Source organism: Muscardinus avellanarius (assembly GCF_963383645.1).
Source record: "Muscardinus avellanarius genome assembly, chromosome: 2".
Taxonomy (NCBI): domain Eukaryota; kingdom Metazoa; phylum Chordata; class Mammalia; order Rodentia; family Gliridae; genus Muscardinus; species Muscardinus avellanarius.
This window is the reverse complement of record NC_137787.1, coordinates 117,985,741-118,009,837: the sequence shown is the minus strand read 5'-3', so window position 1 is coordinate 118,009,837 and position 24,097 is coordinate 117,985,741. Positions and strand designations below refer to the sequence as shown.

General features: G+C 45.1%; 1 protein-coding gene across 1 annotated transcript in view; it reads left to right on the top strand.

Moving 5' to 3' along the window:
* EPB41L5 (erythrocyte membrane protein band 4.1 like 5) overlaps positions 1–9,955 on the top strand; it is a gene marked incomplete at both ends in the record, with an annotated part of 134,240 nt that extends 124,285 nt beyond the window's left edge. Inside the window, one exon of the mRNA XM_080688965.1 lies at positions 9,889–9,955. Coding sequence (XP_080545091.1) covers positions 9,889–9,955 — 67 coding nt within the window. The remainder of the gene's footprint in view (positions 1–9,888) is intronic.
* Between the last annotated feature and the right edge of the window lie 14,142 nt (positions 9,956–24,097).

Here is a 24,097-nt window from a genome sequence, read left to right as displayed (position 1 = left end):
GATTAATTTCCAATTTTCTGCATATGGTTAACCAGTTTTGCCAAAGCCATTTGTTGAACAGGCTATTTTTTTTTCCCAGAGTATGTTTTTGGCCCCTTTGTCAAAAATCAATTGGCTGAAAGTGTGTGGACTTGTTTCTGGGTCTTCTCTTCTGCTCCATTGGTCTATGTATCTGTTTTTTTGGCCAGTACCATGCTGTTTTTATTACAGTGGTTTTGTAGTATAGTTTAAAAGTCAGGTATTGTGATTCTTTCTGCATGGTTTTTGTTGCTGAGAAATACTTTGGCTATTCTGGGCTTTTTGTTATTCCAGATAAATTTAAGAACTGATTTTTCTATGTCTGTGAGAAATGATCTTGGTAGTTTAATGGGCATTGTGTTAAATCTGTAGATCACTTTTGGAAGGACGGCCATTTTAATGATATTTATTTTGCCAATCCATGAACATGGAAGATCTTTCCACCTTCTAAGATCTTCTTTGATTTCTTTTTTCAATGTTTTATAATTTTCTTTGTAGAGATCGTTTACCTCCTTGTTTAAGTTTATTCCTAAGTATTTTATTTTATTGTGGAAAATCCTGAGTGGAAGTGTTTTCTGAATTTCTTTTTCGGTGGATTTATGGATGGTGTACAGAAAAGCTTCTGATTTTTTAAGATTGATTTTTGTATGCAGACACTTTGCTGAATTTGTTGATCAGTTCTATAAGCCTTTTGGTTGAGTTTGTTGGGTTTTCTAAATATAGTATCATGTCGTCTGCAAATAGTACAAGTTTGAGTTCTTCTTTTCCTATTTGTGCTCCTTTGATTTCCTTTTCTTGCCTTATTGCTCTGGCTAGAGTCTCTAGTACTATTGGTGATAGTGGACATCCTTGTCTCGTTCCTGTTTTTAGGGGGAATTCTTGAAGTTTTTCCCCATTTAATATGATTTTTGGCAGTGGGCTTATTGTAGATTGCCTTAATAATGTTGAGATATGTTCCTTCTATTCCAATTCTCTGCAGTGTTTTCATCATAAATGGATGTTGGATTTTATCAAATGCTTTTTCAGCATCTATTGAAATGATCTTGTAATTTTTGTCTTTGATTCTGTTTATATGGTGAATTACATGGATTGATTTTTGTACATTGAACCAGCCTTGCATCCCTGGGATGAACCCTACCTGGTCATGGTGTATGATTTTCTTGATGTGGTTTTGAATACGTGTTGCTAGTATTTTGTTTAATAGTTTTGTATTCAAGTTCATCATTAGGCCTGTAGTTTTCCTTCCTTGAACTGTCTTTATTCGGTTGGGTATTAGTGTGATGATGGCTTCATAGAATGTATTTGGTAGAGTTCCGATTTTTTCTATTTTATGAAATAGTTTGAGGAGTATTGGGGTTAGCTCTTCTATAAAGGTTTTATAGAATTCACTTAGGAAACCTTCTGGTCCTGGGCTTTTCTTTGATGGTAAGCTCTTTATTGCTGTTTCAGTCTCTTTGATTGTTATTGGTTGGTTTAAGTGTTCTCTATCTTCTTGACTCAGTTTAGGAAGGTTGTATTTATCTAGGAAGTTGTCAATTTCCTCCAGATTTTCCATTTTGGTGGAGTATAGTTTTTCAGAGTAGTTTCTGATAATCCTCTGGATTTCTACAGTGTCAGTAGTAATGTCTCCTTTTTCATCTCTTATCTTCATAATTTGGGTTGATTATCTCTTTTTTTAGTTAGGTTTATCTTGTTAATTTTTTCAAAAAACCAGCTTTTGGTTTTGTTGATTTTCTGTATTTTTTTTTATTTTCTATTTTGTTAATTTCTGCTCTAATTTTAATAATTTCCTGTCTTCTACTGGCTTTGGGATTAGATTGTTCCTGCTTTTCAAGGGCTTTGAGGTGTGTTGTTAGATTATTTATTTGAAGATTTTCTGCTTTTCTTATGTGAGCACTCAGTGCTATAAATTTTCCTCTTAATACTGCCTTCAAAGTGTCCCAGAGGTTTTGATATGTTGTATCTTTATTTTCATTTGTTTCTAGAAATTTCTTGATTTCACCTCTTACATCTTCTATGACCCATTCTTCATTCAGTAGTGTGTTGTTTGTTATGGGTCGCCTCCAGGAGAGAAACACCAGTAGCCAGTAGTGAATTTGAAAGAAGCTTTATTTCAGACTCGAGTCTGGTCTCTCGGCTCAACTGACACAGCCGTGAGGAACAAGAGCCCCGAACAAAGGCTTGGGCTAGTTTTATACCCCTCGCAGAAGACTGAAGCATATAGCAAAGACTTGTAACTTGTTGATTGGCTAGCTGAAAAGGTGAAGTCAAGGTTACATTACATTTTGTAGTGATAATTTTTTAACCTGCAGTCACTGGGGCAACAAAAACATATACAGGCTTAGTGGTTGATTGAGCAGAAGGCCCCATACTCCCCTAACCGTTAGAATATTTAGTTAGGGCTCGTTGCCTTGGTTGGGTTTGTTGCCCTGGTTGGGTTTGTTTTCCTGGTTGGGTTTGTTTTCCTGGTTGGGTTTGTTAGTAAGTTTCCAGGTGCCTTTGTACTCATTTCTTAAAGGGGCTTGCTTCACAAAAATGAGTTGCCCATTTCACTCCCTACTGGTCTTATCTAACTAATCAAATCCTTGATTCTGGTTTCCACTCCCTGCCGAAGAGGTCACAAAGGTCTAAATATAAGGTAGGAGTCCCAGCAGTAGTAACATTAGTGACAAGTGTCCCGTCCACAGTTTGAGTTAATGTCTATCAAAACGTTTGGGTCTGGTGTGGGTTACCTTGTAACCATCCAGGTCAGTCTGAGGAAACAGAGGAGCGTATAAACTTGACCTTTAAGGAGTCATCGGCTGAAGATTGAAGCTTTCATTGTTCATCAGATGGTGTCGCTTTCTATTTATTTATTTATTTATTTATTTTTATTGGTGCACTGTATTCATACATTATAGTGGGATACAAACTTTTGTAGACATACATGCACACATCGCCCAGTCAGCCCCCACCCGATCCCCACACCATTCTCTCCCCATCCCTCCTTCCCATGCTTGGCTTAGTGGTTGACATCTAGTATTATAGCACTTTATCCAAAATTAAAAATGATAATTTCACATAACATTTTCATTTGTCTGATACCAAGCTTTTGATGACTTAAAGATAACATTTCAATATTTCTGTTTGCTTTCTTTCTTACCAGAGAATATTTTTTTCTATGTTTTTAGGTGAAAATATCATATATTTATATATTTATTTTTCAGAAAAAAAAAACTATCCTAATATGGAATATGGACTCTAGATACCCAAAATGATCTTGAAAAAGAACAAAGCTAAGAGATATATATTTTCTGATTTCAAACAATATAAAGCTACAATAATTGAAACAGTGTAGTACTGTTCTAAAGGCAGATATATAAACCATTGGAGTTAAATAAAAGCCTTGAGCTAAATTCTTCCCTATATTGTCAAGTTATTTTTGACAAGGTTTCCATGAACATTTGGTGGTGGAAATAATAATCTTTTAACTAAATATTGTTGAAAAATAATAATTACATGGAAAAGAATAAAATGGGACCCTTACCTAATCCCATACACAAATATTAACTCAAAATAGATAAAAGACCTAAATATAAATCTTAAGACTATAAACTTTTAGAAGAAAATCTGGGTCATAAAAACTCTCAACATTGAAATTGGCAGTGATTTCTTGGATATGATTTCAATAGCACAGGCAACAGAAGGGTAAACAAACTCCGTAAAAAATAAAAAAATATTGTATATCCAAAGACAATGGAAACAGAGTTAAAAGTTACTAATAGAATGGGATAAAATATTTCCAATTGCTATATCTGAAGGTATATTAATATTCCAACTAGAAATCCTAAAAATTAACAACAATAAAGGCAAACAATACCATTTAGAGATAGGTAAAAGACTAACATAAATAATGAATCTCCACAGATAACCAATCTTAGTTGTCTGTTGGATGGAAAGTCTTATTTCTCTGGTTCTGGTGTGTGTTACCTATTTCTTCTTTGTGGTTAATCTCTTTGAGTATTTTCTCTAGCACTGGTTTTGAAGACATAAATTCCTTCAGTTTCTGTTTGTCATGGAAGCTTCTTATTTCCCCATCTAATTTGATAGATAGTTTTGCTGGGTAGGAAATTTTTGGCTGGAAGTTGTTTTCTTTCAGAGTTTGGAATATGTTACTCCAAGCCCTTCTGGCTCTCATGACTTGGTTTGGGAAGTCTGGAGTGATTCTAATTGGTTTGCCTCTGAATGTCACTTGGCCCTTTGTTTTTGTTGCCTTTAAGATTCTCTGCTTGGCTTCCACATTGGTCATTTTGACAATTATGTGGCGTGGGGATCCTCTTCTCCGATCCTGTCTAAAGGGAGTTCTATAAGTTTCCTGGACCTGTGTATCAACCTCTTGCTCTATGTTTGGAAAATTTTCTGCTATTACTTCCTTGAAGAGATTGTTGATCCCTTTGGTTTCACTTTCTTTTCCCTCCTTTATTCCAATTATTCTTAGGTTAGCTCTCTTAAAATGGGCCCATATTTCTTCAATGTCAGATTCCTGCTGTCGGATATTTTTTTCTAGATTAGAAACTATGCGTTCATTTTTGGAATGATCATCTTCTAAGAGCGAGATTCTGTTCTCCATGTGGTCTAATCGGTTGTTTGTGCTTTGAATTGAGGCCTTTACTTCATTAATTGCATCCTTTATCTCTTTTTGGCTCTCTCTGAGTTCTTTTTGAAGCACCTCTATTATTTCTACAGTTATTTTCCTGATTTGATCTTCTAGAAATTTCTTTTTTTTTTTTTTTTTGGCGGGTCTGGGGATGGAACCCAGAGGCATTTGACCTCCGAGCTACACCCCCTGCCCTATTTTTATTCTTTATTTTGAAACAAGGTCTCACTAAGTTGCAGAGGGCCTAAGTGGCTGAGGCTGTCCGCGAACCGCGATCCTCCTGTCTCAGCCTCCCAAATGCTGGGATTACAAGGGTGCGCCACCACGCCCCGCTTAGAAATTTCTGATTTTTTGTTTTATCTGGTTCTGATGTTGTGGGGTTGTGGGCATTCATTGCTCCAGTGTTATTCCTCTTTCCCATGATTTCGGATGTTTGTGCCTTCTCTGGGTTCTTCCCTTGGGTCACTATGACTTCACTTAAGGTGCTCTGGATCGCGAGTCTGTAGTATCTCAGACCCCACTACTCCTTTACTGGGTTGTATCACAGAGTCTCCAACCGAGGGAGTGGATAGAGGCTGCTTTAGACTATGGGCGGGTGCCAGGTTGCACGTTCTCCTATGGTGTGATATCTCTGCCACCGCCACTCCCCCACTGGGTTAAGTCCCAGGGAGTACAGTACTGGGATTTCTCCTCTGTGGACCGCAATTTGACTCACTGTTCTTGAGTACGCAGATGTAGCTGTACTGGACTCGGTGAATTCGCTGCTGCCGCCAGTGGCAATATGGCGCTGCTGCTATGCCCTTGGCCGTGAGGCTGGCGTATTTTTTCTTGGTTTTGAATTCCACTCTGAGTCCCTGTAGCGTGTGCTGAGCTCAGCCACTGGGAGCTTTAGATGCTCCCTGCACCGAAAGATCCCGCCTGGCTGTTCTGCAGCGGCTCACCTCGGCTTGCTGTAGCCGTCCGGTGAATTCGCCGCTGCCGCCGGCAGTATGGCGCTGCTGCCGCGTCCTCGGGCGTGAGACCGGTGTATCTCCTCTGTACTCTGAGCTGTGTTCTCAGTCCGCTTTCTCTCTGGAGCCTGGTGATTTCTTTGTTTCTCTGGTGATAATGTTTTCTGGCTATGAAAGGCGCTGATTTTGTGGTAATGGTGGTATCGCTTTCTTCATCTGGGTCCAGTGAATCCAGTATTTCTTGCCGGCTACCTTGACAGCTGAAGGAGTGCTGAGAATGACAGTATATGGGCCTTCCCACCAGGGTTCTAGAGTACATGGTTCCCATATCTGTGTCCATATTAAGTCTCCAGGTTGAGCTGCAAGGCTGGTAGATTTTGGGGTATCCTGTTGGTCCTGATAAACAGCTTTTACCATGTGATTGATGTCATTCAGCCAGTCTGGAGTGCCTGTAAGATCTTAAGAACATAACTATTTGACATTTGTGCTGTTTTCCTCCCGGAGTTGAGGAAGGGGGAAGGAGGGGCGGAGGTCGCCCAAACATTATTTTAAAGGGAGTCAGACCTTTTATATAAGGGGCACACCAGGCCCGCAAGAGAGCAAAGGGAAGGAGACTTACCCAGTTTTCACCAGTTTCTAACTTTAGTAAAGTTAGTTTAAGAGTCCGATTCAGCCGGGCGTGGTGGCGCACGCTTGTAATCCCCACTCTTGGGAGGCAGAGACAGGAGGATTGCGCAGGTTCCAAGCCAGCCGTGCGCGCTGGCTTAAGAGACCCTGTTTCCAAATAAAAATGTAAAAATAGGTCTGGGAGTGTAGGCTGGAGGTTGAAGGGCTTCACCCTTTTTACCTGTTCAGAGCTCTGTGGTCTATAATACAGTGAAGTTTTTATTCTATTTTAAGAGCTTTTGCTAACAATTGAGTAGGCCATACTGGGGGACAATTTCAGCAAGGAATTTTTTAACTACCACCTGAGCTGTCTTGTATTTGGTTGGGTATGCCTTTGCCCATCTTGAAAAAGTATCCACCATAACTAGGAGATATTCCGGTCTCCCTTTGAGTATACAGGGTTAGGGGACAAAAGGGTTTTAGGCACAACCGTTAACATTTCGAGTGGCCCTACTGGTCTTTTGACGGCCACCCTAGCAGTTTGGTCAGCAAACCTATTTCCTCTTGGTGGGGTCCTTTTGGTGGGGTGCGCTTCGGCCCGACCTGGAAAAGTACATCCTGAAAGCCTCTATTATTTTTTTTCCTGAATATTATTTTAGCCAAATTAGTGGGCTTTCTTGTGGCGGTAGACCCGGAGCTTTTCCTTACTTTTCATGGTATTACTTTAAGCCTTATGAAGTTAAGAACACTTTATAGAATTGTATTTTATATTTTTAACTTAATAATTTAATTACAGATTACCATTGGAAGTTAAGACATCAGGTAAACATCACTAACATCTCAAAGCATTTTTTTAAAAGGAATAAAGTTAAAAATTTACATTTTGAAATAATTTTAACAAAATAAGAAACAAATTAACATCACTAATTTAAGTTTTACAGTGGCCTGTACCCTAAAGAGTAATCCCAGCATTTGGGAGGCAGAGACCAGAGAATCTGGGTTCACTGGCAGCCTCAACTACTTAGCGAGGCCCTTTGCAACTCAGTGAGACCCTGTTTCAAAAAACAAAACAAAACATAAAGACTAAAAAATAGGGCTGAGGTTGTAGCTCAGAGGTACAATGCCCCTGGGTTCCATCCCCAGTACTGCAAAAGAAAAAGAAAAAAAAAAAGAAACTCCAGATCAAAGTTAAGAAAGGACATGAAGCTGGGGGCAGGGCGGGGGAAAGAACATGAAAGGAGTGGCAGCAGAGGTCGCTGAGCGCTGGAAGGTCAGTGCAATAATGCCTTCAGAATTGTGGAGGAGAATCTTTTTACCTAGAGTTTTATATCCAGAAAAACTACCAAGAAATGTGAGATTAGAATAGTGGTCTTTTAGCCAGGCATGGTGGCATATATTTATAATCCCAGTACTTGGGAGGCTGAGACAGGAGGATCCCAGATTGTGTCCAGCCTTAGCTACTTAGTGAGATTTCTGCAACTTTAGTGAGACCTTGTTTCAAAAATGGAGAATGCCCCTGGGTTCAATCCTCAGTTCCAAACAAATAAGTAAGTAAATAAATAATAGCAATCTTTTTAGGCATGTGATTTCTCTAGAGTCAGAATCCCCCCCCCCCAGTACTGGGGATAGAACCCAGGGGCATTCTACCTCTGAGCTATACCCCCATCCCTATTTTTTATTCTTTACTTTGAAACAAGGTGTCACTAAGTTGCAGAGGGCTTCACTAAATAGCTGAGGCTGTTCATGAACCTGTGATCCTCCTGTCTCAGCCTCCTAAGTACTGGGATTACAAGTGTGCACCACCATGCCTGGCTTTCAAAAAATTTTTAAGAAAGCAGAAGTATATGTGCATACTTTCACTCAGTAGAGCAGTTTTGTGTGCTCATTTGACCACTTTCTCTGTGCTACCAAAAATTGACAAAAGCCTGTCATACAAAGTTATCCAACTCGAGAAAAACCAAGAGGTATTTGCCTAGAACCATTATTAATTGTTTTTTTAATGATAATATGGTTCTGTAGTTTTAAAATAAAATACAGAATAAGCCAGGCGTGATGGCATGCACTTGGGAGGCTGAGACAAGAGGATTGCAGGTGTGTGGCCAGCCTCAGCAACTTAGTGAGGCCCTCCACAACTTAGTGAGACTTTGTTTCAAAAATAAAAAAATAAGCTGGGCGTGGTGGCACACACTTGTAATCTCCGCGCTTGGGAGGTGGAGACAGGAGGATCGTGTAGGTTCGAAGCCAGCCGTGCTGGCTTAAGAGACCCTGTTTCCAAATAAAAAAGTATAAAAAATAGGTCTGGGAGTGTAGCCCGGAGGTAGAAGGGTTTCCAGGAACCCCAATACCACCTAAAAAATAAAAGATAAAATTAATTAATTAATTAAAATAAGTCTGGGGTGTAGTTCAGAGGTAGAATGCCCCTGAGTTCCATCCCCAGTAAAACACATGCATGTGCACACACACACAGCAAATGTAATTGAAAAAAAAAAAAAAAATATATATATATATATATATATATATATATATATATATATATTTGCCAAGTATTCCTTTTTAGGAAGCTACTAGAAGATATATTCCATCAAAATAAGACAGCCCAAAAAAGGAAAACACAGGACCCAGGAAACAGGTACAGAGATTTACCTGGAGGAAAGTACAGAAAGTCCCAAGATAGCAGCTGCCCAACAGTTCTAGAAAGAATCCTGTCTAGAGGCTGGGGATATGGCTCAGTAATACAGTGCTCATCTAGCATGAAAGAATCCTGTCCAGACTAAAAAATGAGAACAGAGTTATAGGAAGAATTTTGTCAAGATAAAACAAGCATACTCCACCACTTTTTAAAAATGACCTGTCTGAATAATGTACTAAGATCCACAGTTCTACATTAAGAGGTTAGGAATAGAGTTATGTGTAGAAGACTTGAGTTCACAGTCAAAACAAGGTAAGGCAGTTACTCAGTGCAGGGAAAATAAAAACTGTACAAATGATGTAAAGTACACTGATACCCATTTGTGAAAATAAAATGACAACAAACACTGAATGTTAACATAACAAATTGGTCAGCTGTGTTTAAAATGTACCAGGGCAGGCCACATGGCCAGTGAGGACGTAGGGAATCTGACCTGTCATCACCTGTGGTATTTGTCTCTGCACAGTGGGAATGGAGAGTGGCGTCATAAAGACATGATTGAATATGGGTAAATGTATGTTTGGCATATTATGTTCAAGGAAGTAGGGGGAAATTGGTATTTTTGTTTGTTTTTTGTTTTTGTGGTACTGAGGATGGAACCCAGGGGTATTCTACCTCCAGGCTACACCTCAGACCTGTTTTTTATTCTTCATTTTGAAACTGGGTCTCATTGCGTTACAAAAGGCCTAAGTAGCTGAGGCTGGCCACGAACTGTGATCCTCCTGTCTTGGCCTCCCAAGTACTGGGATTACAAGCATGCACCACCACACCTGGCAGAAACTGGTATTTTTATATTTCAAAATGAAATGTTATCAGTTATCTGGAAAATTTTCTTCTGTGGAATATCACATTGTAAGATTTAGTTATTACTAAATATCTGTTTAAGTCTGTAATCTTTTCTAACATCTGTCTTTAAGTTGTGGAGGCTTGAATGTCCTTCAACCCCTGCAAAATGTTTTTACCAAGTACCCAAATTTTCTTCCTTTCAGTTCTGCTCCAACTTTGGCCAAAGATGCAGTCTCAAAGCAGAAGTGTTTACTGACCACGGAGCTCTGAGGGACTGCCCATCCCCACCTGTAACTGGAATGTGGCACTCACTCTTCACTGCCCTGAAGTCCTGGAATCCTCTGGAATGTTTCCTCTGGAATGTGTTAGATGCAGGAGCTAGTCCTTTACTTGGAGGTAGAAAACTTATACCTAGATTTGACTTCAGCTCCCTGGGGGGGGAAAAAAAACAGCTACCTATTCCGTCCAACTGGAAGAGTTTAATCACACTGCATAGAGTTATAAATTTGTGATTCAGGCAGTCTCTTTCCCTGCAGTTGCCTTCATCTCCTGGCTCCACCTAGCAGTTCTGTTTGTAATGACTGGCTGTCACCAACCTTTAGGTTGTTATGCCCCTCTAGTGTCATGGGAGAGCATCCTTGAGCTGAATGCTCCTCAGAGACGCTGCACTTCTCCATGTACCTGGACATCAGGAGTGTAGGAAAACTGACTCAGGCACTGTGTAGGTAGACTTAGGAGTAGAATTTTATACTTATTGCTGTACTAAATAGAAGTTGAAAATGCAGAGTTTTAAATGTCTCCCATACTTTTGACATCTTAGCAGATTTACTTCCAGGTAAGATAAACTTTGAGAACTACAGAGATATGCATTGCCATCCCATTTCCCCAGCCTTCCCACAGGAAGCACTCACTTGCATAGCATACCTAACTTTGCAGCCTGTAATGGAGCAGGCTCCTGGTGGAGAGACCCTGCTCTGCCGCCCAGGCCAGGGAGAGTGAAGGCTCAGCACGATGTGCTCCACACCTGCAGCCTCTGTTTGACTTAACCTCTATTGCCTTTTAGTAGATGCTCAATAAATCTAGAGCCTTCACACTGCAAAAGGAAATGATACCAGGAATAGGGTGTGGGGTTGGATTGAGAGGATTTTGTATGTGCACACACTGAAAGAATTTGCATCACATTAGGGATTTTGCAGTTGGTTTTTAAAAAGGTTTTAAGAATTTCCTTGTCCCTTTTAGCCTATACCTTCCCCCCCCCAAAAAAAAAGTTAAAGTAGTACATGCTAATCATAGAAAAGTATACAGATATCTGCCTGTAAATCCAGTACCCAGAAACACCAGTTTAACTTTAAACTAGACTGGAAAGGTAAGCCTTGGTTGCCATGGGAAGTGAGGCTGATCTGCAGACATGTTTAAAAGTCATTAGTATCTCTTATTACCAAGGACAGATGTTGAGCAGTCACTCCTAGAGTTTGTGTCGTTATACTTTGGCCCTATGATACATACATGTAATTGAGCACTAGTTTGTACTGCTTAGCATAAAACAACATCCACTTTCATAATTTTTAAAACTCTAGTTTGAACTATCCTGGGCTGATGTGCTTGGGTATATACACGAGTGTCTAACTGGAAAGCTCAGGAATTTTTATCTTGCACTTTTTTCCGGGGAGCTGTAGAGATAGGAAACTGCTTTTGCACAATCATTTTTGCTAAAGAAGGTTGGCACTTCTTGCTAGCTGACACCCCTTAGCCATTACATTGAGCCTGTGTGCTCAACTGGTGGTGCTCTTACCAGTTCTAGATGACACTTGGGACCTGGGTTTGGCTCAGTAAACGGGAGTGGACAGCGGATCTTCAGTGTCTGACACCCTGTATGTCCTGCATAATTAGTGTTGTAGTGCTAACCACAGAGCAGCTAAAGGCTTTGCAACTTGGAAGGTCTAAATTCCCCATCCTGTTCATCCTTAAGCTTCTCAAAATTTAGGAATTGTATAGTTGAAAATATTCCATATTTTCGGGTACCTTTATTCTTGCCAATCAGAATATTGATAGTGGCTTTCATTTGAATCTCAAGCTAAAAAAAGATTTTTGTCTTGACATGAACTGGTAAGCATGGAAATTATACTTCAGTGGTGAATTAACCTAACACCTTAGATACCTGTTGAATAGAAGTTTCTTGTTGTGTCTGCTTGTGGAACAGCTTGTGCTGCTCTGCTTCCCTGAAACCTAGTGGTATGAAGAAGCAGGGTTGAGGAGGGCTATGGATGTAGTGGGTGAGGAAGGGAAGATGTCTTTTACTGGGGAAAAGGGAAGCTTGTGAACCAGTTAAGGACACGGGGAGAGAGGCTGATGATGGCATTGGGTAGAAGGGCAGTGCTGGGGCAGCTGAAGGCACTGCAGGTTTGTGCCTTCCCTATGGTTTGTGCCAGCAGTGGCTGCTTTGCTGCCTGCCCAGGGAGCCAGGTCAGGAGAGGATCCTTGCATCTGTCCAGGCGATCGCCTGGAGGGGAGGAGAATAGGCAAGGGGCCGAAAATAAGATGTAAAGGTTCTGGCCATCTGCCTCTGACTCTGTCCAGCCCCAGTGAGCTAACCCATGAGATCCTTATTGAACATTCGTTGGTAGCATCTCTTACATTTCATCCCAGTTCTTCAGGAGGTGCTGCTGAACAGGGCAGTGAGTAGCTTTCTTATGTGTTTAGTATGTTGTTTGAGGACAGTTTTTTAAAAAATATTTTTTAGAGGCTTTCTAATTTTTTGTCTTTAGCTCCTTACTTCTGCACAATCACAGCTGCCCTGTGGATGTGTAAGGAGGAAGCCCTGAGTTGTGGTCTGGGTCTAGCCTGTCTGTCCTCTCATGCCTCTCGATCCCGGCTAAGACCACACTGCTGTCTTCTCTTATCCAAGCTCTGAAAGTGGAGTCCCATGCTCCATCCAGAACTTTGCATCACTTCCATAGAGAAAAGTTTCTCATAATTTTCTAAGTTAATATCTTAAAGTTTTTGTTTTGTCAATTTGTAAGGGTCACACATTTGTTCTATAAGGGCCAGAGGTAGTAAATGTTTCACTTCTCAGTCCTTTTGTCACACTGCAAAAGTGGCATAGACAGCATTTCACAACTTGGCTGTGTTCCATAAAGTTTGTTTAGGAAACAGTTCCTGACCCTGGCTTCCAGCTCTGCAGAGTAGTAAAATGGCCACCTGGGAGGCAGACAGGTCTTCAGATGGGTTCTGCAGGGGTTTTTGGCACTCAGACACTCCCAGCACTTTTTGCTGTCTTCCTCATCCACATATGCAGCTGGGCAAGAAGCAGTTGTGGGCTCAGTTCTGAGCCTCTGGGATCCCACCAGGCTTTGGTTAATCTTTCCCTTGACCAAATGGTGGCTTGGAAACCTGGATACTTCTGCAGATACTTCTGCAGAATGAAGAATGCACATTTCTACATTCATTGGCCCTTTTTTTCCTCTCAAAAAATAAAAACCTGGTTCTTGGATGAACAGAAAGTTGGAAAGTTTTCCTGTATATTAGCCTCTAGAATGTGGAGCTTAGCTTGGGTTATGGAAATTAACCCAGAGCTATGTTAATATGTTGTTGGAGGAGCTGCAATCCTTTCCCAGTTTTAAAAGATAGGAGCTTGAAGCCCCTAACTCATGACATCTCTGGAGACAGTATTCAGTACTTCTCAGGATTTCTCCTTATCAGAGGGGCATTTTTACATCACAGAGTCCCTCAAGTTTGGGTACAGTACCCTATGAGGACCTCACTAACTGTTTTGTGTTTACTTTTGGTGTGTGTAAAGCTCTGCAGTAGCTTTGAGACTAATTTATTTTTCTATCAAGTGCACTATATTCAGTGTGTTCTGGTTTTATATGATTTGTATTAGAAATACCACACTGAACTATGAGTTGTCTGTACACTGAAATAGGAGCTCTAGATGTGAACCTGTTCAAATAAAACTTGTGACACATCATGTTTCTGTGGGCTATTTGCGTGTCTTGGGCGTGTGATACCTACGTGCTGGCCTTGACAGAATTGTAAGGCCAGAGCCACTGTAAACAACATGACAAGCAAGCTGAGGCCGTGCAGGGTATTTGGGGCCTATGTCAGTGTCTCTAGAAGGTATGAATTTGGGGTGGAAATGTTTTCAAGGTTAAAATTCTCGTTGATCCTGCCCAGGAGTCCTGGTAGACACAGTGGTCATTCCAAGGAGCAGTGTGGTGGAGTCAAAACAGCTGGTGTTGAGTCTAGGCTCCACTGCATAGTGCGCGTAAGTCACTCTTCTACTGAAAGGACTCGTAAGTGCCTCACAGTAGATGCTGTGAAGGCAGATCCAGAGCAGGCAGGTGTCCTCATCTCCTTTCTTCTTGCCAGCTCCTGTCTTCCCTGCCACTCCTCATTCTCAGGACTCTGCTGGGCAGAGACACGCTGCACCATACAGTGTCCGAGAGGCCTCTGAGGGAGGTTGGGAAGTCTGCTACTCTTCCCTCTGCCTGGGAGAGAGCCACACTGGGCCTGGAGCCAAGGGGCTTTTCTAGGCTCTTGAGAGGGCTCTTGGTGGACAGGAGGGCTGGGCTCTGGTATCTGTGCTAGGGGCTCTCCTAAAACGAATTTTGGGAGCTGGGAAAATATATCAGCGATGGAGTGCTTGCCTAGGATGTGCAAGGCCCTGAGTTTAACCCCTAAAAAACATTAATTTTGGGAGGCATTAAGTAATAAAAGCTATGCTAACTCAAGTAGAACAACTCATTAGAAAGATAAGGATTGCTCTCCATCCCCACTGAAAGGTAGAATGTGGACAGGAACAGAGGGAGGGGTGCACACAGCATCTCTGCCATGCTGCTCACTGTCAGGCAAGAGCTGAAGGCCTGGGTTGGAGGACTGGGGACCTCACTCTGCCATGGCTCCCCAGAGGGAAGGGGAATGGACACCAGTCTGCCAATAAAACCAGCATGTTTTTTTACCTGGGAGGCACTTTGTGGCCAGCACCAAGAAATGCCTGGAGGGCTGAGGGCACAGGTGTCAAGTCAGGCTGGAGGAAAGGAACTCACTTTGGTGATAGGCTTGGAGTGTCTTTCTGGCCCCACTCACATCCCAGCAGAAGTCCTTCCTACTGTGATAAGACTCCAGGACTCCATTTCTGAGGAGAAGCTGAGAGGGGCAGCAGACCAGCCCTTCTCCCCCACAGTAGGAGAGCTCTGTGCCTGCGCCCAGCCCTCTGCCACCCACACTAGTGTGTCCTTTGTGTCTGGTGCACTAGGCAAGGTTCGCAGCTGGCATGTGCTTCCAGGCTAGCAAAGCAGGATTGTGGGACAGAAGTAGACTTTTGAGATTATGGGTGCCAGCTACACAGTGTGTATATAAAGAAACATGGCCAGAGATGCACAGGGACCTGACCTGGGCCACGTGACTAGGAACGGAATCCAGATCTTCAGGATTTCCAGATGCTACCCTACCGCACTCTCTTGGCTCCCTGGACCAGAGTTGCAGCAAAAAGGAGCCTCAGGGTCAGAGCAGTGCCTTCAGCAGAAAAGAAAACATCCACGACTCAGGTCTGGAGAAAGCCAGGCACTTCTGCCATCTCTCAGGTTTTTCTGGGGCCTAAAACATTCCTCTCCTCTTCCCTAGGGCGTAGCCATCCACTCCGGCCTGGGAATGTGCTCTCTGTGCTTGTCACACACTCCCACATCCCATGCATGCTGTCCCTTTCAGAGCCCTGAGCACCTTCGCAGCTGGTGAGCTCACAGGTATTCATGGGAAAGTCCTACCATCCCCACAAAACTCCATTGTCAGGCCAGAGGAGCTTTGAGAGTAGAAAGGACAGAGGAGGCTATTCCGGGGGAGGGGGGGGAATCATTACAGGAGTCAGCCACCATATGTAGAAGGGTCCGAGAGACTAAGCAAGGAAGCGGGCAGATGAGGAATTTCAGTGTAATCTACTGGGGATTTACTTAGAAATGTGCGGTTTAGGGTAGCAACAGTGGGTCAGCAGGGCACTGTGGTACACACCTGTAATCTCAGCACTTGGGAAGTGGAGACAGGAGTGCAGGTTTGAGGCCAACCTCAGCAACGTAGTAAGGTCCTCAGCACCTTAGCAAGATACAGTTTCAAAATAAAAAGGGCCAGCCAGGTGTGGTTCCACAGGCTTGTAATCCCAGCATTTGGGAGGCTGAGACAGGAGGATCACGGTTCACAGACAGCCTCAGCTACTTAGACCCTCTGCAACTTAGTGAAACCTTGTTTAAATAAAGAATAAAAAATTGGGCTGGGGGTGTAGCTTGGAGGTAGAATGCCCCTGGGTTCAATCCCCAGTATCACAAAAAAGAAAAAAAAGGGCCGGAATGTGGCCGGTAGGTGCAATGCCTCTGGGTTCCAGTTGATCACACAACTTGGGTCCGAGGAAGGAGGCTTGAATAGTGGTCAAAACAAAAGTGGCTTTCATCCAAGCCAGAGTAATGTACCTGGTTTATCTCAGCTGAGAGGATGTCAGCTCATTCCTGGTGCTGATGGTACCAGGGTCTGGTCCTAGAGCTCCACATACCACTCTCATGGCTTTGTTTATCTATAGCCTGCTGGGAAACTATGTGGAGAAAACAGAACATTGTTGCTCGGGGGCCCTCCTGACAGGGCTTATGGCTGCAGGCATTTCATGTGGACCCTGGCAGCTTTCAGCCCCTCTGACAGCTCTCTGCAGCACTGGCAAGCAGTAGATAATCGGCAAACACATTCACAGAAGCCTTCAAAGGAGAGAGGTTCTCAGCCTAGAATCAGGTCAGCCATTTGAAATGAATTAACATTGAATTACAGTACACAAATAGACCCTATCGGAACTCTGTCCACCAGTCCCTCTGCCTCATCTTGTAAAATGCTAATAATAATAGTGCCTCATAGCCAGGCGTAATGATGCATACCTGTAATCCCAGTACTTGAGAGGGTAAGACAAGAGGATTGCAGGGTCAAGGACAGCTTTGGCAACATAGCAAGGCCCTGCTTCAAAACTAAAAAGTTCTGGGGATGTAGCTCAGAGGTAGAGTGCCCCTTGGTTCTATCCCCAGTGCCAAAAGAAAAAACAGTGCCTCATAATACAGTGAACACTAAATGAATTTGATAACTGAAAACACTCAGGAAGAGTGTCACACAGCAAGTGCATGTTAGGTGCTGTGATTGTGGTGGTGGTGGTGGTGGTGGTATGTCCCTAGGCAGCCTTCATTGATTAGCTTTCCTTCCCACCCATGTGGACACGGACACACACACTATTGAGTGGATCCAGCTGCCCTTGCTGGGGGCCTGGTCTCAGCTGCAGAGAAAAAGCACCCACCACAAAAGGTCCTTGGTCACTGCTCCTCAGTCGCCTCTCCTGCAAGTGACCTTGTGTGTCACTAATGTAAGTGAACTCCTCAGCACTGCCAGCAGCTGAGGCTTCTGTGGCTGTACTCTCCCTTCCCTCCTTTGTACCTGTCGCCTGTGCCTGGCCATGATCCTCCCTGCAGGGGCTTCCTCCGGATGTGCCCCCTGTCCTGGGTCTTTATACTTTGCCTTTCTATAAACTGCCTCACCTTAGCATAGAAACCTTTCCTAATGTTTTTAATTTTGGAAAGAACAAATAGTGCTCTTTCTCGAGTGCTGCTCTCTTCCCCTCATAGTCACTATTGTCGTCATTCTCAGCTCCCTTCTTTCCTTGGTTTATCAGTTAGGATAGTAGATTACACATCAGTAATGAACCAGAAAGGCTCAGTGGCTCACAAGGACTGGCTGCATAACTTTCAGGACCTTATTAGAAAATTACTGAGAATTTCGAGATAGTAGCAGCAAAGCATCCAGTTGAACACAGGACCCTTCCAAGTGTGGCCTAACTTACAACTTCTCCTCACGCCACACATTTCTATCACAAGGAACCATGCTTGAGCTTGTCCTGTGTGGATTAGAGATGAATGGGGCAGAGAAAGAAATTGGACAGAGGAGTTGGCTAAACCTCAGGAGAAGGTACAAGAGCTACCACTGCTGTTTTAGAGGCCCGCTTACACACACACACACACACACACACACACACACACACACACACATACACACACACACCCCAGGGTTTCACTAGACTTCTGAGGGAAAGGGCAGGGTAGAAACAGCACTTTGAGCACTAAGCTGTGGAAGGAAAAGAGTGAAAGCGTTCCAGGGTGAATAAAACCCACCATGAGGAGACTCCACACCGTTTCCACTCCCAGGTGGGCTGCTCCAGACACACTCGTGAGTGTAACTTCTTCCTCTCGTTCCATTTCTCACCCTGGGGAAGCAGCTCTTTCTATCTAAATTGCCTCTCGTGACCCCACCCTTTCTGGAATGTAACTCCCTTTATCATGGCCCTTCTTTCGTTACTGTGTCCCTACTTCCTAAATAAGCCTCTTATATTCCCTATTTGGGCTTTCTGCTTGAAATCGATCTGTTGGGAAACAAGAGTTGAGGGAGAAAATCACCTGCCATATTAATTTCTAGGGAGTGATACCATTTCTGCCTGGCTGTGACACCCCTGCTGCTTACATTTTACTGGCCAGAACCAGTCACAGGGTGTGTCTGACTTCAGAAAGACTGAGCAAGAGCAGAATATGGCTTAACAACAAATTTATCTAGTTTTCCCACCAATCTGACCACTCCTTGGTTTCCTCTGTTAGCAGTTCTCCACGGTTTTGGCCTGGCCTTCCCCATTCTCACACTGCTGAGGCTGGGCAGGTGTCCAGTCCACCACATGCCGCTGCCTCCCGAAGCCCATTCTCAACCTCATTTCTGCCTGAACTCTTCCTAGCTCAGTTTGGGGTTTGCACAAACACCTGAGACTTGGAATATCTTACAGCAAACTTAAAAATATTCTGCCAAAGCCCCCTAATCCTCCATGTAGCAATTTGGCTGCTCCCCGGTGGTCTTGATCTCAGTAAGTTGTCTTACTGTCCTTGGTTCCTCTCTCCTCCCCTACCCCATGTGCCTTCAAGTCCTATTGAATCTGCTTCTGCAGGTCTGCCTACCCCTTGCCCAAATTGGCAACTACCTGCCCACCCATCTCCTTGCCTTCAACCCATCGAATCCATTTTTCAGAATTAGCCAGAAAAAAGGTCATGATCCTCTTTTGCTTGAACTCGTGGTGGCTTCCTGTGGCCACAGAACCCAGACTCTTAGTGGTTTTCCCAGCACTTCCTAGGGTCCTCATGACTGGGTCTTCCCTCATTCTGCCGGGACCCAAAGCTCCTTGTTCAAGGCTGAGGTTTCATATTGCTTCCCTAGACATCCCTCTGAGCACTCCTTGATGAGCCCATTCCCTTTTCCAGAGTTACTTGTTTAATGTTTTATCTGATCACGTAGTCATTAACTGCTGCCTCTGAGGCACCCAGAAGCCTTAGATGCAGCGTGCAGTTGTTCATATATTTACTGAAGGGATACAACATTGATTAGCACCCACTGTATCCCACTATATTCCCTGATGGGTTCTTAGTTTAGGTTTTCCCATCTGCTCCTCCATTGGTCAGACTCTTTAGGGGAGAAAGAACCAGCAGAATATGTGTGTACAGATGCATGAGGGAAGATTTATTACAGAATTGGCTCATGTTCTTAGGAAACTGAGTCCCCAACAGGCTGTCTACAGACAAGAGACCCCGGCGTGTGAGCAGTGTGACTCGGGCCAGGCCAGGAGGCCTCAGATCCGGGAGAGTAGTTGGTGGCACTTCCAGGCTGAGGTGGAAGTGAGCACGGGAAGGGGGCCTCTGATTTAAGTCCTGAACTCCAAAATCTGCAGAGATGGCAGTCCTGGTGCCCGAGGTCAGTGACAAGTATGCCTTGGCTCTCAAAAGAGGAGATACCAGTTTGCCCTCTATATTTGTTCTCTCCAGGCCCTGGCAGATCGGGCAAAGCGCCCACACTGAGGGCAGCTCTTCCCCACTTCATGTGCTCAAACGCACACACTGACCTCTGGAAACATGTCCATGACACACTCAAAACAATGCACTACATGGTTCCAGGTATTTCTGGGGTGTTTTTTTTTTTTTTTGGTCTGGAGATGGAACCCAGAGGCATTTGACCTCCAAGCTACACTCCCTGCCCTCCAAGCTACACTCCCTGCCCAAATTTTTATTCTTTATTTTAAAATAGGGTCTCACTGAGTTGTGGAGGGCCTCACTGAGTAGCTGAGGCTGTCTGCGAACTGCGATCCTCCAGTCTCAGCCTCCTGAATGCTCCAGGTATTTCTTAATCCAGCCAGGTTGGCACTGAAACTAGCCCTCGTGCTCCTTACCACCACTTTTGAGATAGTCATGAGAGTCAGCAACTCTTGTTGCCAGTAGGTGTTCAACCAAGATTTGAACAGTCTGTGCCGCCCTGATCCCTGACGTCTGCATTTCCCAGCCACAGGCCTCCACACACAGGTGACCAAGTGGCTGAGAGGGTTCCTGGGACATGGGACTCTGAGCACCACATCCAGAAAAGTCTAGGGCTCTCCAGGATCACATAACCACCATCCTGATTTCTACCATGTGTCTAGCTTTTTATCCACATGCTTTCATGCAGCCTCATCCTATGAGTCAATTTTCATGAACTAGTTATACTTTTTGAGTAAATACAGGTTGTTGTTGGGGTTTTTTTTGGTTGTTTTTGTTTTTGTTTTTGTTTTGCGGTACTGGGGATGAACCCAGGGGCATTCTACCTCTGAGCTATGCCGGCAGCCCTATTTTTTATTCTTTTTTTTTTGGGGGGGGGGTGGTACTGGGGTGGAACCCAGAGGCTTCCTACCTCCGGGCTATACTCCCAGACCTATTTTATATTTTATTTGGAAACAGGGTCTCACTAAGTTGCTGAGAGCCTCACTAAGTAGCTGAGGCTGGCTTCGAACCTGCGTGATCCTCCTGTCTCAGCCTCCTAAGCACGGGGATTACAAGCATGCGCCACCATGCCCGGCTATATTTTTTATTCTTTATTTTGAAACAGGGTCTCGCTGAGTTGCAAAGGGCCTTACTAAGTAGCTGAGGCTGGCCTTGAACTGTGATCCTCCTGTCTTAGCCTCCCAAACGCTGGGATTACCAGTGTGTGCCACCACGCCCAGCTATAAGTGCAATTATTAAGCTGAAAAATGTTCTGGCTGGATGTCATATGCACCACCTCCTACTCCCTTGGCCTTGTGAGCTGTTCTGGTTTGTTCAGAGTGCTCCCAGGAAGACCACAGCCCCTCCTAGGGCTTGGGAATGTTGACGCACAGCCACTCCACAGGTCAGTCACCCCTCGAGGCCTGTTCATGAGGCCAGTGAGCAAAACTAGTAGGAGGGATGGAGACCACGGGTGAGCAGCACTTCTGGGGTACACTGGTGTTGCTTGTCAGTCAGGACTTGGACACAGGTGTGCATGGTCTATCTCTGGCAGAGCCAGATGCACCAGCCTGGCTTCTTGGGAAGATCTACTTTGGGCTCGCCTCAGAACTGTCTGTGGCTGCTCTCAGAGTGCTCTGGCTCCTGTCCTGAGGCTTGTGACCTCCGCCAGCACTTCCCTTCATCCAAGGCAGCAGCATTGTCATACCAGACCCCCGCCAGTTCCATTCCTGGGACAGTACAGACAGCTCTGCCTTCATGAGCCCCACCCAGATCTCACCTGCCCTGCAGATAGCATAGTGGGTGTGCACAGGTCGCCACACCCTAGATTTACTCTCCCCACAGGGTCAGGTCTAGGAAGAAGTGAGGAGCTCAGAGCTCACGATTGAGGGGGCACTTGCTCCCGGAGTGTACATGTGCCCGTTCAGCACTGATCCAACGCGGTGCACCCTGAACTCCTGCGCTCTGCCCCTGACTCATCTCACCACAGTGCTACCTGGGTGAGGGATGCCTGGGCCTTAAAACTGCTCTGAAGGCAGAGTTTGGGTTTGATCGCCCAGGCAGCCCCTCTCAGCACTTTTTTGCCAACCTGTGACTCTGAGGACAGAGTGGTCAAGGTGGCTGCCTCCAGGAGGAAGCAGCAACCTAGGAATGCCTAGGGGCTGTGTAGCACCTCCAGCTGGGGGAAATCCTTGTGGCCATGGGGCACAATGCCTCTGGTGACCACAGAGGGCATTGCAGAAATGAGAAGCCCTTGTTGGACCCCAGGGCTCATCAACATTGATTGTCAGCCTACTCTGTGATGGAATTGACTGCTTACCCTGAGACCTGCGGTATCTCCTCCACCCCAGGGTCGTCCCCTGGCAGAGAGCGAGCGTTCCACTGACATAGGGTTGTAGTACACAGCGCCCAGCACCATTTCATGTGAGTCTGGGATCTTTGTTTTTCTAGCCTCAGATTCTTTCTACCACTAAGAACTGTCTGTGGTTCTTCCCCTCCAGGACTTCACTGTGCCATCAGCCCACAAGGATTTCTTTCCCAAAGCTTGAGAGACCGCCTGTTTGAGATTTAGGTAGGAAGGAGCTGTTAGGGGCCTTCTACCTCCAAGTCACACCTCCAGCCCTTTTTATTTTGAAACAGGGTCTCACAGGTTGCTGAAGGTCTCACTGAAGTTGCTAAAGCTGGCCTCAAACCTGTGATACGCCTTAGCCTCTCAAGTACTGGGATGTGCCAACATGCCAGGCTACACTGCCAGTTTCTTACAGTTGGATCCCATAGTTTGCTTCCTAGATTTAGCTCCAAATGGTTTTATAGATTCAGAAAATTAGATCCTCTCAAAGCACAAACAAGACTGTGCTCTGGGCTGCAAAGAAAGACCCAGACAATATGCTGCCAGGCCAAACACAAGAACAGACTCAGGTGCACATCTGCCAAGGTGGCACTGTAGCTCCGAGTGGTGACAGTTATTACATCTTCTCCAGGACACTGCACCAGCTGCAGGCCTCGTTCTCAGAGTGGGTCCTTGCTGGCCGTGTGCGGCCAGTCTCAGGCTCCTGCCAGAAACAAGGCCACAGCAGCCTTAGAGGTCAGGAGCAGAGCAGCCAGTGGCCAGACTGCACAAAGGCAGAGCTCACCTGAAAGGCCTGTCTCTTCCCCAAAGGCTCTTGACCAGAGGATGCCACAGGGCTTGCTCCCCTCAGTGTAGCACACCTTTCTCCTTATTGCATGCTCCCTGTCCTAGAGATATCACAGCCTTGCCATTGGTACATGCCCAGCAAGGTGACCTTTGAACTCACAGCAGGGCTAGTTCCTAGAGTAAGGCCTGGCTTACGCTATCCTGTGTGACTGGAGCTGCAGGCTAAGCAGCTGACGCCTCCCTCACACCGAAGGCCAGGGTGATGCAAGGCAGCAGACGGGACCCTCTGGATCTCTCCAGCCGGCAGGGCCTTACCCGCAACTCTAAGGTCCAGAGCCAGGTCAGGGGAGAAGCAGATGAGCCCCCTAGATAGTTTTCTGTCTCTGACAGATCTGGGCTTCTTGCTGGGTTCCCATAACCTCGATCATTATACCTGGCCAGGAAGCCGGGCGGAGATCCCAGGACATAGTCAGTCTTTGAGACCGACAGTTAACAGGGAGGAACTTAGCATCATCTGTATGTGATGCTGTAGTGTGCAAGGGTGTCACCTAGCTCTGCCAACTCCATAAAATCTCCCAGTGGCTGCACTGAGGGAGGGCAAGCTGATGCAAGTCCAGAGGCTTCGGCTCCCTGAAGTTCATGGTGCATGGAAGGAAGCCTAGGTGAGCTAGGCTGGCCCTACCCTCAGGATCTTGGTGTTCAAGAGGCTGGAGGGGATCTGAAGCTGCAGAGTTTTGGAAGGCAGAGCATGAGGCTCCTCCAGCCCCAAGGCACCCCAGCCTGCTGGAGGGCAGCACAGAAGGCAGAGGCCTGAGCTGCCTCTTTGAGGGGAAGTGAAGACCATCCCACCTCTCAGTTCATGAGTGTCACCCACAGGCCAGCAGGAGGCCCAGTGGGGACTGGTGTTTAGAGAGAAACTGCGATTGCCCCACCAGCAATACCTGCTCAGGTGGGGCTGCGGGGGCAGAGCATGTGACTGTCAACAAATGGCTCTTCCTAGGAGGACTTGGACATGCCCAGGGATTTTCTTCTGCTACAGAGGATAAATGAAGCCCAAGCTGGGCATGACTGGCCATGGTATGGTGGCAGTCAGTGCTCTGCCATTGGTGCTCTAATAAAGGAGACCTGACATTTCTCTAGGCAGCTTTGCACACCAACCTTGACACCTTGCTCCAAAGGTGAATCAGGGCCAGGTACCCCAGTAGCAGAGTGCTCGCCTTGCATGGGCAAGGCCCTGAATTTAATCTGCGCCACACACACACACACACACACACACACACACACACACTGCAAATCAACCAGAGCATATTTGCCCTCACCTGCATCTGAGACACCTTCAGGCTGTTATGTAACCCCAGAGATTTCTCCTGCCTTGGTTTTAAGCTCTGTCCACACAGCATATAGAACCAGGTGCACAGTTCAGCCAGGACGACCTTGTAGTTTTCCACA